This window comes from Lampetra fluviatilis, chromosome 31, assembly GCF_964198595.1.
Source record: "Lampetra fluviatilis chromosome 31, kcLamFluv1.1, whole genome shotgun sequence".
NCBI lineage: Eukaryota > Metazoa > Chordata > Hyperoartia > Petromyzontiformes > Petromyzontidae > Lampetra > Lampetra fluviatilis.
Window position 1 is genome coordinate 1,798,542 of NC_136305.1, and position 15,627 is coordinate 1,814,168.

Below are 15,627 nucleotides of genomic sequence, written 5' to 3' on the forward strand. Positions count from 1 at the left end.
CTGGGCCTCCCCTAGATTGACTCAACCTCAAATGAGTAGCTGGCACAATGTGTAAAACATCCGCTATGGGGAGACAAAGGCGTCCCAGCGTGGTGCTGGCCACCCAGCCCTTCGTGTTCCGTCCCGACCTTCATGGGTGCTCTCAAACAGCACTTGCCCCAAAAGGATGTTAAGGCTATACGGGGGATCTTTGTCTTTGATTAACTCAATATGTGTGTGTGATCAACTAAATGTGTGTCTGTATGTATGCATGTCTGTGTGTGTGTGACGAACTGTCTGTGTGATTAACTCAATGTGTGTATGTCTGTGTATGTTATTAACTCAATGTGTGTCTGTCTGTATGCATGTCTGTGTGTGATTAACTCAATGTGTGTCTGTATGTCTGTGTGTGTGTGATTAACTCAATATGTGTGTGTGATTAACTGAATGTGTGTCTGTCTGTATGTCTGTATGTGTGATTAACTCAATGTGTGTCTGTCTGTATGTCTGTGTGTGTGTGATTAACTGAATGTGTGTTTGTCTGTATGTCTGTGTGTGTGATTAACTGAATGTGTGTCTGTCTGTATGTCTGTATGTGTGATTAACTCAATGTGTGTCTGTCTGTATGTCTGTGTGTGTGTGATTAACTGAATGTGTGTTTGTCTGTATGTCTGTGTGTGTGATTAACTGAATGTGTGTCTGGCTGTATGTCTGTGTGTGTGTGATTAACTCAATGTGTGTCTGTCTGTATGTCTGTGTGTGATTAACTGAATGTCTGTCTGTCTGTATGTGTGTGTGTGATTAACTCAATGTGTGTATGTCTGTATGTCTGTGTGTGTGATTAACTGAATGTGTGCCTGTCTGTATATCTGTATGTGTGTGTGATTAACTCAATGTGTGTCTGTCTGTACGTCTGTGTGTGTGTGTGATTAACTGAATGTGTGTCTGTCTGTATGTCTGTGTGTGTGATTAACTGAATGTGTGTCTGTCTGTATGTCTGTGTGTGTGTGATGAACTGAATGTGTGTCTGTCTTTATGTCTGTGTGATTAACTCAATGTGTGTCTGTCTGTATGTCTGTGTGTGTGATTAACTGAATGTGTGTCTGTCTGTACGTCTGTGTGTGTGTGTGATTAACTCAATGTGTGTCTGTCTGTACGTCTGTGTGTGTATGATTAACTGAATGTGTGTCTGTCTGTCTGTATGTGTGTGTGATTAAATGAATGTGTGTCTGTATGTCTGTGTGTGTGATTAACTGAATGTCTGTTTGTCTGTATGTCTGTGTGTGTGTGATTAACTCAATGTGTGTCTGTCTGTACGTCTGTGTGTGTGTGTGATTAACTCAATGTGCGTCTGTCTGTACGTCTGTGTGTGTGTGAGACGGTGGTGGATATCGGCGTGTCGAGGTGGCGGCCTCCCCATCTCGAGGTGTGTCCGAGCCCGTCTCGTTTCGCCGTGTCAATGCGCGTAATTCGCGCCGCGCTATGATGGATCGCGCCGTCTGCCAATAGCCGCGGCGCGAGCGGCGTTTCCCAGCCCCAGTGCCGATCTCCAACTCGGCGGAATCCATAGAGCAGAGCAGCGGCGTCGTACATCACGCGCGCCACGCACCGCATGGTCTTGCGCTCGCTCCACCGTGTCTGGGTGCATTGGCACCTACTGACTATAGGGATGAGTTTCTGTTTTTTTTGGGGTGGCTTATTAGGGTTTTTTGTTGTTGTCGTTTAAAGTTTCGTATCATTTACAATGTGCGGTGATTTAATGTTTGAATTATTTAATGTGTCTCCCCTTGCTCACGAAGGTGCAACGTCATAACCCAGTCTTGTTTTGGAACGAAAAATCACAACAGTGATGTACGGCAATTAACCCCGCCTTGACGTCGGGAATGCGTTCCTGAAAGGTGCGACGACGTACATCGAAACGACGTCAAATCGAAGCGGTGTACAGGGGTCGGTGCTGGTGGCGACGGATAACGGGGAATGGACGGACTGTGCTGGTCAGCGACGTGAGCGCGTGGAGTTGAAGCGACGCAAATCGGGTCGTAGCCATGTTCATCATCAAAGTGACGACGCATTTGCGAAACTTCGTTAAAGGGGGAAGACGCGAATCGGGGTATGTCTGCACAATAATGGGGGTCGCATCACGCGACGTCAAACGTTCGGATAATCCCAAATGTGACATCCAGGAGTACATACCGAGTAAACACGAGCCAGACCGTGGTGTCATTGTACATCCATGACCATGGTGCTAGACTTTAAAGCTGTCGCGTGTGTTTGTCTTGTTGCCTTCGCCGAAAGGAACACGGGCATATCATTAGTGTAATTATAATTGTGTACATAATCGATGGTCTTGATGAATGTATGCGAGCGCAATAATCGCTTGAAATCGATGACTCGTGACGTGCCTGGTACTGATAGACCACGGTGACATTCTAATAATCTAATCGGACGTAATTATTCACCGTCTCGTCACCATTCACTCGAAGAAATTGTCACCGTTTGAATACATTTATCTTTTCCCCATTTCATTTGGAATTTATCTTTTTTTTGTCTCATTTGTACAATTTTGTTCAGCCTTTGAGCAAACGGTTAACATTTAACTTGTTTAAATCGTAACAGATGATTACACGCACGACCCAAATCATGCATTATGAGCCGAATATTCGAGTTTAATCAGCGCATGGTAACGTGCCCGAGTGAATATGTACATACACCACATGGTGTTGGTGTACACCCATGACGACACAGCAGTGTGCTTTACTCATTTCAAGAGGGGGGGGGGGGGCACTGTCGCCGATAAGACATCATCAGTGTGAGGGCCGCCACACATTTTCAAGCATTGGAGGTTTGACAGCAGCCTGATGATGATGACGGAGCGGTGTTTTCACTCTTTGTTTATTGTCGGGGGCCGCACTAAAGGCCACCAGGGGCCGCCAGTGGTCGGTGGGCCTTGCACTGAAGAACGCTGCGCTATGCAGTAGACGATAGTCAATCCACTGCTGGATGATGTCCGCCCTACGCCGCGCGGATTGCCAGGGTTATCTGACCACGTTGGTCAGTGGGGGATGGTGAAGGAATACATTGTGGACGTGGGAGCATAGAAGTACATTCCAAGAATGGATTTTGCGGCAATGCCCTCTGCTGACTACCACGTAATGGCACAAACACGTGACGACCTGTTTACACGTATTGATGCTTGACCCCGAGCTCTCAATACTCCGATAGTGCGCTGTTTTTGAGTTGTACGCCTTTTGGCGTCATCTGGTCCAACACGAATGGAGACTAGGTTCTAAGAAAAGCTGTCTCGGGTGTGGACCAATCAACTTCAAGGACAGTGCATATCATTACCATTATCAGAGTTGTTTATTTTTGTTTGCATTTTGACTGCTTGTGTTGCGGTTATTGCAAACATGATGCCTTGTATAAAGGTGTCAGTTTTGTACCAGTTTAAAGGGTAAAAACCTACTACTACGTATTGATGACCCATCCAAAGCATCATCATCCAGACTCTTGATGATTGGGAGATTATGGGTGATTTAATCATAGCCCCATGAATATATCCAATACTTCCAAAAATTGGTCAGAACTCATAGGGCTGTGCCACGAATAAATCCTCAACTCGTCCAAATTTACCCGCAGGGCATTAACTCTGCTCGGTCCTTTCCCAGCACACCACCACTCACTCACTCGTTAATAAGCCTACCACTCTTTGGGTCACCGGCCGTCAACCGCAATTACTTTATTCTCTGGGATGAATGAAGCGTAGGCCTGGATTGAAAGCCACCAGGCAGTTGAGCCTTTTACATTTTTAATTTGTATTATTTTTCTTCCACCCCCATCAAACTCGGCGAAAAACGCCCACCGCGCCAAGGTTTTCCCGAACGCGCTCCACTGAGCCAGCCCGCGTTACACCAGCAGCAGCAGCAGTAGAAGCAGCACAACCTCCAACAAATCGCGCCCGTTATTTATTATCATTAAATATCAAAACAAGCGTCGAAAGACGGGCACCCTTGTTAAACGGCACGCGGGGCGACGTCAATCTATCATAAAGGCTTTTTAATTAAATCCTTTGCGCCGTCGCGCGCCAATTTGTCATCGCCGCCCATTGATTGCGCGGCCAGGCCTCGCCTCGCCTCGCCGAATCCATCACTGTCCTGCGCGCAGCAGCAGCAGCTTCGGGGAAAAACTAAAAACATGGGAGGGGAGGGTGGGTGGGGAGGAAAGTCGCCCCCTTTTGGTTACCGCGAACTCCTCCAATTCACTCCACTCGCGACGCGGTCCGGGCAGCTTCGCGTGGTGGCTGGACCCGCTTCCCTTGGGCGAGATGCCGCGTGTCGCGCCCGTTGCGTCTCTCGCTTGCGATGTCTCCCACGAGGCTTCGTCCTCGGAGTTGACGGCACTCGCGAGCGTTCCAGGCTGAAGTTTCCCCCTTCAGGAAGACCGTCCTTTGGTGTCTTCCCACTTGTGGAATGGCATCTCCGGTTTTTAATTTCAGCCGTGAGATATTTTGGCCACATCCATCTCACCTCATTTCATCCTCATACATTTGTCCATGATTATAGCATTGTAAAGAATACTAAGAATCAATTATGGATAGGTACACCTTGTACTGGAGTGATATCTTCAGCCGTTGTTCCACAAGTCATCTTTAAATTAACACTTGCGATATTGGAGGAATTTCTCTTTTACAATGCTTTCAGTGTATTCTCACCTGTATTTGTGACCATTCTGTACATGACTGGGAGTCGTTGAATCGTTAAAATCCCTTTTTAGTTGAACAAATGTCATCCTAGCAGAACCTTTTTCCAAAGGGAAAAAATGTAAAGCAAAGAACCGCTTAAGAAACTTTATTCGTAAAATAAGACTGCTCTTGCAATCACAGTACAAGCATTGTATAAACACCAAGCAATAAAACGGAACCGTGCAACAGAACAAGCAGAAAGATACCCGAAACCCGTGGAAAATGTACACACAACAATTACAGGAAAGGCACCCTGCCTAGTCGAGCAAGAAAATGTAACCACTCGAATCAGTCGGCATTTTCCTTATCAAATCCTTTCAATTCCAGACAGTCACAAGCCATCAACTGAATTTTTTAGGTTATAAACATCGCAAAAATGTTTACCAGAATGATATACATCTATATTACAGGTCATAGCTGGTGTTTTAGGCCAATTGTTTTGGTATGTTAACAGTAGCAATTCAGTACGTGCCATTAATACAACTCAAGTGTGTGACCAGTTTCAAGTTTTCAGAAATTGGTCCAAGAAAATCTAGTAAAGTGTGAGTGCTGTGTTAAATTTTGAACGTGACATTAACTTCAAGGAAATGAACGACGCAAAAAAAATCGGTTACTTTTGAATAAGACAAGCAGGTTAACATAACCTGGTGTAAGTATCCAGTTTATGTTACCAGAAGCAAAAATATATATTTGAGAAATTCAAAAGCTTTATATGTAAATTGATGCGTGGTGATGAAACAACAGTTGACCACACTAGCTTCCCCGTGAGTCAAGATGAGACCTCCACAAGTAAAATGAAAGCAACGCACCAACCCTAGAAAAACGATATTATGCCTTTGCCCACTGAACAACTCGGTGCTTGGCTGAGCAGAAGAGCTCAAAAAGTGTATTGCCCAAGTGCCAAAAGAGTGATGCATTGTTTACGTGCAAATTTTGTTTTAGAATTCTATAAAAGATCACAGCAAAAAAAATCTACCGAATGAGTTGGCGATGTTTTTAATTAGGAACTGCTGTTTTTGTATCAAGTTCTGTGATTTCAGCACTTGTGCAAAATTTCAAGTAAGTCGTGTTCCGTAATAAAACCAACAGTTGACGTTTTTAAAATCTTAAACGGCACGCAAGCGATCTTTAAAATACTCAAAAGGTTTTGCTCAGAAGATGAGAATAGGAATTTACAAATACCCATCGGCCTTGTCAATATATTTAGAGGATTTTAACGGTACAAAAGTCACGCAACAATAAACAAGTTTTTTTTCAGGGTTTCTTTAGGCGGCCCTGCAAAAGCAACAATGTTAACAACTGCGTTTTAGATGGCGAGACGGCACCAAAATCGCCTTGGGCCGAGGGGTTCTTGCGCCCAGAAGTGTCAGCAACTCCAAGCCACCTCAGTCCTCATCGTCAATCTCCTTCTGAAGGCTGAGAACGAGACGCCACAGCACAGCGAAGGATGATAATGTTATGCAGTGTCACCAAATCAACGTTCTGTCATTAATAACCAGGGAAGAACCGATTAGAAATGCGACTGTTGAAATTATGAATCTGATCCATCGACTCGTCAACTACGTGATCAAATTAGCTCATCATTTTAATACCTCGTGCGTTCGTTGTATGCTGGAAACCGTGTCCACCATTTTAAAATGGCCATTGGCCAAACGATGACACGTATATTTTTAACAATTAAGAAATGTTATCCATCTTTTCAGGAAGTCTGGAGTAAAATACAAGGAAGCAACTTTCCAGGGAGAAACAAGTGAAGCTTGCAGAAGCAACAGAGCAAAGGAGGAATAAAATAAAAATTCTATAAAATATGTATCTTGTCCACTGGATTGCTTTATTTACATAAGCTCTCTCTTGGCAAATACTATGCATCCCCACATGATTGAACATAAAGCATTCAGCTGACCGACAATCCACAGTCGAGGGATTATTTGCCAGGCAAGGCAACTGATATTAATCATAGCTAGGACATTCTGGAGGACACCACTTGCCCAATGCTCCCACCTGCTGGTGAGGCCTGGTGACACACCGCCATTGGAAGCTCAGCGTTATAACCTTGGCGACCAGGACTCTGGCCTGCAGCACTGAAAACCAACCCATCTGTGGCGGTGATGGCGACGACACACGCCTGCAATCCAGCGCGCTTTGACGGCAAGTTTCGGTGGATCTCTTAGAAATTATTAAACTCCTAAACCTGTTGATCTGCCAAGTGGCCAGTAGATATGCGCAATTAAGCAGGTCCGAGAATCCATTTGTGCCCGTATTTGATTGTCATTCCCTGATGTGTTGGTGGGTTTTCCCCCCTCCCCCGCCAATCGGCAATAAACCTGGTCAATATTTGAATACGCACGCCTTGCCTTGCTCCCAAGGAGGGTGTGCCTATTCATCAGCTACTGCGTTCACGTTTGGCCACCCACCTCTCCAGGTAGGCCTGCGCGTTGTTGTAGCCGTGGTACTTGGCCAGGTGGATGAGGATGCCCGTGGCACAGCGGCCCTCCCGGCGGCGGCAGAAGCTGCAGTTGCAGATCCCGCGGCATATGGGGCAATGCCAAGCCTGGATGTAGGGGTAGAAAGGGTGCGGTCAAGCACAGCGAGCAACAGTATTCACCAATTATTGACTTCCGCTCTCGTACTTGGATAGATTAATAATCACTATTCATGGGCAACGATTCGATCCGAGAACCAATCGATTTCTGCCTCTCCACCGCTGTGTCGGTCGTGAGGGGTTATTTGCCCAGACTCAAGTGTAGTTTTACGCCAACCATCACAACCCCAGGTGTAACCTTGCTAAATTCCCCCCCATTAAACTTTCAACAGGCTCCCTTCTGGTTCAATCACGAACTGGCACGTGCACTCTGTGCGATTGGCTAGTGGGAGTGGTGCAGACAGGGTCGTACGGGGTCAAGCAGGGCGGCGCGAACGTCCTCGCCGTAGCGGTTGCGCAGACAGGGCCCGCAGAACTGTCCGCGCACGCCCCAGCATTCGGGGTTCCGGCAGCAAGTCTTCGTGTCGGATGTCTTCTGACGGCACTGGTGGCACGTGCTGCCCTGTTGACACAATTTTCAAATGTTACATTTTTCCATGAAACTTGACGAATAGCCACAGGGACAATCTGTTACGAGAAAAAGCTGAAGTGGCACTGCTGAGGGCTTGCGCATCGTTACCACGAACGGTGAAAACCGGCGGCTCGATTGGTTCGGCAGCGGAGCAGGACTTGCCGAGGAACTGAGATCAGCGAATACCCCCCCCACCCACCCCGTATCTTCTCCGCCCACATTTTCCAACAAGCACTCACGTTGACTTTGTCGTAACCCTTGTCAGAGGTGGAGGCGGCGATGAGAGTCAGCTCGTCCTGGGTGATCTCGTCCACACTCCGTACGACATGCAGGATGGCAGAGGTGCTGCAGAATCCGCCGCGTCTCCTATGGGGTCGATACTGACACACGAGCAGACAAAGACCGCCACCCACGTAGCATTTAGTAGACCGCTGGGGGAACGTGTTGGTAGCGAATAACTGATCAACCAAAGTCCGAACAAACCCAAGTTTCCATTTATGAACTCGTTCGTGCATTTAACTATGTACCACTCAGATGGGAGCCCTAATAAAGAGTCCAACTCCCAGCCCCGTATGTCATCAGGCAAACCACTCCCCTCCCTCACCTCATCGTCACCGTCATCGTCGCTGTCCGAGCTCTTGCGCTTGTAGCGGAGTCGCTCCTCCAGCGAGCGGTGGGGCGAGGACGGTGGTGACGACGACGCGCGGAGGCCCAGCGAGCGTGTGTTTGTCCTCGTGCTCCGCTCCGGGTTGCGCCGTACGGGACCGTCTGATAACCCGGGCATCATTGCCTTTGGGGGCCTTCGGGCCTTCTGCCGAGGGAAACAAAATTCAGAGAGGAGGGTTAATTGTGGCTTCTGTATTGTTGACCACTCATTGCGATGTGTGCACTTCTCTCCAGCTGCATAACTTCCATGCATAGAAATATCTCGACATCTATTGAATAATTCATGGGCACGAATGTGATTACCGGCATCTCTACCATGAAGCGAAACCACGGCCAAGTTGAGGAACTTGATGGAATAAAGACAAAACCTGATAAGCACTGAAACACCAGGGTGGAGGATGAGCGGCCCGCTTAGAAAGAGGAAGTTGTGAATACGGACATGAAAGACTATGAGCATACGTGGAGATGGCCCAGGACGGAGACAGAGGATCAGCGTCTATGGGGGACTGGGCTGTTGCCTGCATGGCCCCTCGACTCTGGAACGCTTTTTTGCCAAAAGTCTCGACTTAAAACATTTTTATTCAAGGATTTCACCTAATTTCATCTTTAGCCTTGAGCTCTTCCTTTTACTATTATTAATAGTTTTTATGCTGTTTATTTTTTATGGAAATTGTGTACAGCGCTCTGCGATCCATGGATGGAGAACGCTACATAAGTCTAATTTATGATTATTAAGGGGAAAATGTAAGGAAGAAAAGACTGATGTGTGAGAGTGGTACAGTGGCAGTTTTTTGATGGGCGACTGCATTGACCCCGACACCGTGGCAGTCTTCCTCTTCTCTCGAATGGCTGATGTAGTAGATGCAGAGCGACAACTACAATTTTATATCCATGTGGTCTAACCAGATAACAGCGTCAGGAGCAGCGCGGAGTAGTGTATCGCCGTGACATCTCCTTTGTATTTGTGGATTGGGCAGCATTGCGTCGTTACACGTATGGTTACCGTGGCAGTGCTCGTCTTATCATACGCACCGAGGGGGTTGACGATTGGACGGAAAACTTTCCCATCAGCCCCGGCATGGTCTTCAGGTCCGCCATGAGTCGAGCCAGCTGCAGCAGAGACGGCAGTATAACAGCGTTGTTAAGAGCGCACCACCAACATACATGGCTGAAAGTTTTTGTTTGTACGAAAATACCGCACCTGTTAATCCACTTATCTGTAACAACATTTAAAGTTCCATCGATTCCATTTGCAATGGAACTGAAGTACAACCTATAATTACATCAGTACGATTGAGGGGATTTTTAATGCAACATCCTAAAGGCAGCAGACACGACCCAAAACATACAGCTATATATATATACACACATATACTGTATACACCTATGCCATGTGACCTGGGCTGTCTGGCACGAGTTTAAAAATCTAAATAACGTCTATGCCAAGGCCCTTTAAGCAAACAACAGTGACGATCAGTTAAAATGTATGGCAGTCACACAGACATTTTTTGGGTGTTTTTCAGACATCTGTGAAAATGAGCTTCATAGCCCATCGGAATTCTCTAAGACAAACAATGATTCTGATTGACAAGTCACATGACTACAGAGGGGCACAACGGAAAGGCACTTCAGAGATCTTTTCTCATTCACCAAGCTTAAAACTCCCACCAATTCCACCGTCGCTTCACTGCTCACCATGGCCTTGTTCTCCTTGATGTTGAGCGCTCGCCGCGTCAGGAAATCCATCTTCTGCTCCAGCTCGGCCTCGCCTTCCGAATCGGAGCCCTCATCCATCGGATCCACCTTTTCTGTCGCCCGTGCGCCGTCCCTTTCATCTCGCACTTGCTCCTCCACCTCGTCGTCGACGCTGCTGTTGTTTTTGTCGCCTTGGGCGACGCTTGGCTCGGGTCGCAACTCGTTCTTGCACGTGCGTCTCTGCGATCGCCAGGTCGGGTTATCCTGGGCGAGCTCAGTAAGCACAACCACTGGGAAAACCGGAACGGCGATGGCTGCAGCCTTGCACGGCCTTCCCCGCTTGCGCGGCGTTACCGAAGAGTTTGAGCTTGCAATGACGGTGGTGGCAGGCGGCGAGGACTTGTGGTTGTCGTTTTTGGTTGGGCTGTTGCCGGTTGCTCGCTTGCCTGCCACCGGGAACTTGAGCATGACGCGGAGGCTGAATGGGCGGCCCCTGCCTGGCGTGCTCTCGCCCGGTGCTGCCTTGTCCAGCTGGGGGACCTCCATCGAGTCACCCAAGTCCGACTCGGACTCCATCGACTGTGAAAGGAATTACACAGTTTGGTCACTCAATTACCACGTCAGTTTATAAATTTGCCGAAACCAATGTTTTATATGCCCGACTCGATGCACGTAACACGGGTGTGTTGATCAAATTCACTCACGATTCATTTTACCATGGCAGCTCACCGGGAAGTAACGACGTTAAGATGCAGTCGCGACTCCCGCTTACTCACATCGCTCCCGTCTCGTTACGTCAATCATACCGGACCCCCCACCACTGTACGTACCATGGTGCCAATCATGTTGCTGAGGTTGACGTCGCTGTCGGTGAAGCCGTGGAAGGTGTCATTCTCGGCATCGGAGTCGTCCTGGAAGAGCTTGGCCAGCTCCCGCATGCACGCCGTCTCCTCGGGGCTGCGTACCTAGCGACATTGCACGTGCGCCCAAACCGCGTTACACGATCGCGTTTCACTCCCGTGGTCGGGTCCCATCTAGAGATGCCACACCAAGCCATTGGGGTTCCACTAAAGTAAAAGATAAGAACTAATTCGGTTGAATTAACCAACGTGTACTCCTAACTAACGGGTTTCCAAAACAGAATAGTTTAACTTCAATAATCCGCCATTGACGTCTCGTGCTGACAATTTGTGTGTTCATTTTACAGGAGCGACCGATTATAACCATATGTAATTTTGTAGAATGTATCATAGGTTAAATACGTAATTGTTCTTTGCCGAATAGCTAGCTATCCTCCATACCACCTCCTAATTGATGTTGTGTTTATGGTTGGGCAGACAGCCTGTGCTGGGACTTTTATGTCCAAGTAGCAGAAGCATGGATTGGAGTAACTTTGACTTGAAGACTGTGTCGGGAGAACAGTTGCAGGAAGGTTAGTTGCATTTGGGGTGCCACGGTGGCGAGATGTTTACTACCTTGCCTGGTATACAGGAGGTCGTGGGTTCGATCCCGACGCCTGTATATTTGGAGTTTGAATGGTCTCCCTGTGGTCGCGTAAATTTTACTCTAAACATGCGTTTAGAGTATTTGGCTGCTACACATTTCCACGAGATCAGCCACCTCATTGAGCTATCATTTATGGCCAGGTCGCTTCTTAAAAAGAGCTATACAGCTCAGTGGGCCTTACCTGGTAAGATAAATAAAAAAGTGTTTTAGTTTTTTGTTCTCACCTGCCCAACGCTGCTGCTGCTGCTGAAGTGGTCGGAGGACGTGCAACTGTCCGAGCTGTCCTCCGATGTGGTCTCCATTGGGACCAGCTCGGTCTCACGGAAACCGCTGAACTCTTCTTCGTTGCTGGGGCAGCCGAAGGGAGAAGCCAGCTTCCGTGTTCGTAAGGGAGAACAAAATGTGCACAGGTGTGACGAGAGGTGAGGTGGAGAGATGAACACCAGCAGGGGCATTTTGTTATAACTTTACAAGAGTTGTGTCTGAAAGAACCATGGATTCCTGCAGTCACGAAAGCTTCAAATCAAGATTACGTCTACTCATTGATCCGTCTGGACGGACCTTGGATTTCCACCCCTTCGTATGCCGGGTGGCTTTCACACGAACCACTTCAATTTCCTACCAGACAAGTGAAAACCTTAAAAATAAATGGACCAACCATCTTAAAAATTATGGACGCTCCTCCAAATCCGAATCTTTAAGGCAATGCTGCTTTCCTATACAAATAAATTGTACAATGATCCAGCAGTGGATTGACCATGTCCGATGATGACTTGGAATCATAAATTGGAACCTTAAAAGAGACTTAGATTGTTGCAAAGTTCAAGGAAGAATCACGCAAGCCACTCCCCCACCGCGGTGTTTATGAATTAATGGGATGCGGTGGTGACGTAGTTTTCCCGCCACCAGATTTCCCGCGCTAATATGCGAGCGACCTTTAATGTTCGCCCTAAAAACACACGACAATGTCAAGTTGCTAACTCAAAAACTTCGTGATTTTTTAGTTATCCACTTAAAACTACAACGTACGTGCGAGACCGCTCGTTTAGAATTCTAAATTCGCACTTCGTGCGCGTTCATTAAGTTCGTCAATTACCATGTGGTGGTTACAAACTACGTGTGGTGGTGGGCACGAAAGCCGTGGCTTGTAAAACTTTGAATGAACTGAAGCACTTCATACACACGGGACGTAAACCGCACTGCACACAGTACCATTGCACTAAACAATACAGGGCAATCAATATACTGCATTGTATGTTCTTACAGTACTGTATATCGCAACGCTTTGAGATGCAAATGTACACACTTGATGCAAATCTAGCCCGTTGTGCTACAATCAAAGAGTATGATAATGTAGTCCCCTCTTCACGAAACCACCGCTGAAGGCCCCTCACGCCGTGTTGGGATAATTGTACCATACTTCACCACTTTGGTCAGTGCGGATTGTCGATAAGAAGTAATCGAATGAGTACAACCATCACTCAATGGGCTAAAAACACAACTTTGCAACTTCAGTACAACGGATCGTAGCTAAACAACCAATATAAAGCTCGCACTGATACAAGTAATTTTATTTGAAAAAATGAATGCGTTACACGCCACGTGTTTACAGCGAACACACATCACTACGGCACATTTAAACACGATTAATATACACACCTCTACCGTCGCAGACATGACGCCTTCGTACTTGTTTCTCTTGCTTCTTGCAACGAACGTAAAAAGTTTAAGTTGCTTAATTGAAGTAGCGACGATAATTGCAAACCACACTCCAACCACGCGCGCAGCTGAAGAGAGCGGCCGGACCTCGCTTCAAGTAAACTTTAACTAAGGACCGTACCACTTTTAAAATGGGGTCCACGCTTTAGCCTATAAAATCACATCTATGTTACAATTCGACGAGCTTAAGCCAAGAGCCACCCTTTAAATAATTAAACATAATACCTATTACAAATAATAGTAAATCATATGTTATATCGTTTAATGGTTATTGACCATGCAGTGTCCGTAATAAAACACCCCCGCCGCTGTAATGGTGTCGTCCGTAACGATCAATCATTGCGGTTGAAAGACCCCGAATTTTCGCGGGTAAATTCTTTAGGTGCCTAGTGCGGCGGAGTGCCTGACTCCCTAGCACGAATTTAAATTACTTTACTCATTGGTTCTTTCGGTAAAGTCAGGTATAAAGAGAAAATAATAAATAAAATAATATTTTCTTTATACATGACTTTGATTCTTTCGGTAAAGTCACGTACAAAGAAAAAATAATAAATTAAATCATATTTTCTTTCGGTAAAATCACGTTTAAAGAGAAAATAATACATTTAATAATATTATCTTTCGGTAAAGTCAAGTATAAAGAGAAAAAAATTAATTCAATAATATTTTCTTTTGGTAAAGTCACGTATAAAGATAAAATAATAAATTAAATCATATTTTCTTTCGGTAAATTCACGTATAAAGAGAAAATAATAAAATAAATAATATTTTCTTTCGGTAAATTCACGTATAAAGAGAAAATAATAAATTAAATAATATTTTCTTTCGGTAAAGTAACGTATAAAGAGAAAAATAATAAATAAGTTTAAAAAAATGCCATTTAGATTTATTATTTTATTTATTACTTTCTCTTTATACGTGACTTTACCGAAAGAACCAAAGAGTAATTCCTGCAGTCACGAAAGCTCCAAATTAAGTTTAAATTACTTTGCCCGTGCAAGAATTTTAACTGCTAATACTTTGCGTCCCTTTACATAAACACACTGCTGCACGAACCGCATCTTCAACTACAAAATCATTCTCTTAGTTATTTTGGTAAAGTCACGTAGGTAAAAAATTAAATTAAAATTAATAAAAAATAAAAGAATAAAAATCACGACGTTTCGGAGGCAACACAAGCTTCCGTCTTCAGGTGAAACCGTCACAGCAAAATATCTGTATCAAGTGAAGAGAACAGGTCTGTCGAGGAGACAGAGTCTGAATGACAAGCCCCAGGCTTGGAGCGACTATTTAAGCTAGGATGGAGGGGCTACTATACACTACACACTACTATACACTACTATACACTACACTATTATAATACACTATACACTACTATAATACACTATACACTACTATACACTACAAATTACACTCTACTATAAAATGTGCCTGTATTGAAACGGCTGTACGCCGTATGGACCTGAAAACTCAATTTGCCTGTACAAGAATACGGGGCAATAAACCGATTGGGTTGACAGCTATGAAGTATCAATTCTATTTTTGCCATTGGGGTCATAACGGCCTCAAGTGGCTGCAGTGTTTACACGAACTGATCTCATATAAAATAGATAATCAGGAGGTTCCTACCAGTATAATCCCAATACACGTACAATGCCGTACGTAGCCAACACAAACCCTCGTATGTTCTACTCAAACGGGACATTAAGATGTTGCTCATCTCCTGCTCACAGCCACGAGACGGGCGGAAATTCCACATTCCTATGGCGGGGCGAGGTGGACACGTCCACGGGCCAACCTCTGTTGACTTATCCCACAGTGTGGTGGCTCAAAACACTGGGAAAGCTCGTTTCAGGCGCAGGGTGCGTGGACATCTGGTGCCTGCAATGTGATGCCACGTCTTGTGTTAGTGTCGCTGGAGCCACAACGCGGGTGCCTGACCTCTGACCTGCCATCGAGCCTTCAAAGCTTCACGCGACCTCAAGAGCGCAAATCTTGGCCCGAGCGCAAGAGTCCATGGCGTTGTGCCCGAGATTTGTAATCTCTAACGTCTCCCACGACTCTGTGCCCCACCGCAGATGAGGTGAAACGTTTCTGTGCCACATCTTGAACCGTGAAATTTCATAGACATGGACATTTTCGAGGACGTACGTAGTGCAGTAGATTGGACGTGTTATGTTTATTGGTGTAATTCCATTGCTTAACCAGACTCTTGCCCTCCACCCGAAATCATGTTTGCCTCTGGGACTCTTCAATGCTTCCACGCCTGTT

At 45.9% G+C, this 15,627-nt stretch overlaps 1 protein-coding gene across 1 annotated transcript; it reads right to left on the minus strand.

Annotated features, from left to right (window-relative positions):
* Positions 1 to 5,313: 5,313 nt before the first annotated feature.
* CDCA7 (cell division cycle associated 7) lies at positions 5,314 to 13,413 on the minus strand. The gene is made up of 10 exons (XM_078871167.1): positions 13,297 to 13,413; positions 11,862 to 12,011; positions 10,962 to 11,096; positions 10,132 to 10,710; positions 9,469 to 9,546; positions 8,375 to 8,581; positions 8,010 to 8,150; positions 7,612 to 7,761; positions 7,132 to 7,268; positions 5,314 to 6,133 (listed from the first exon to the last, which is right to left on the minus strand). The coding sequence occupies exons 1-10, from the start codon at positions 13,312 to 13,314 to the stop codon at positions 6,103 to 6,105; spliced, it is 1,626 nt and encodes a 541-aa protein (XP_078727293.1). The 5' UTR covers positions 13,315 to 13,413; the 3' UTR covers positions 5,314 to 6,102.
* Positions 13,414 to 15,627: the final 2,214 nt, after the last annotated feature.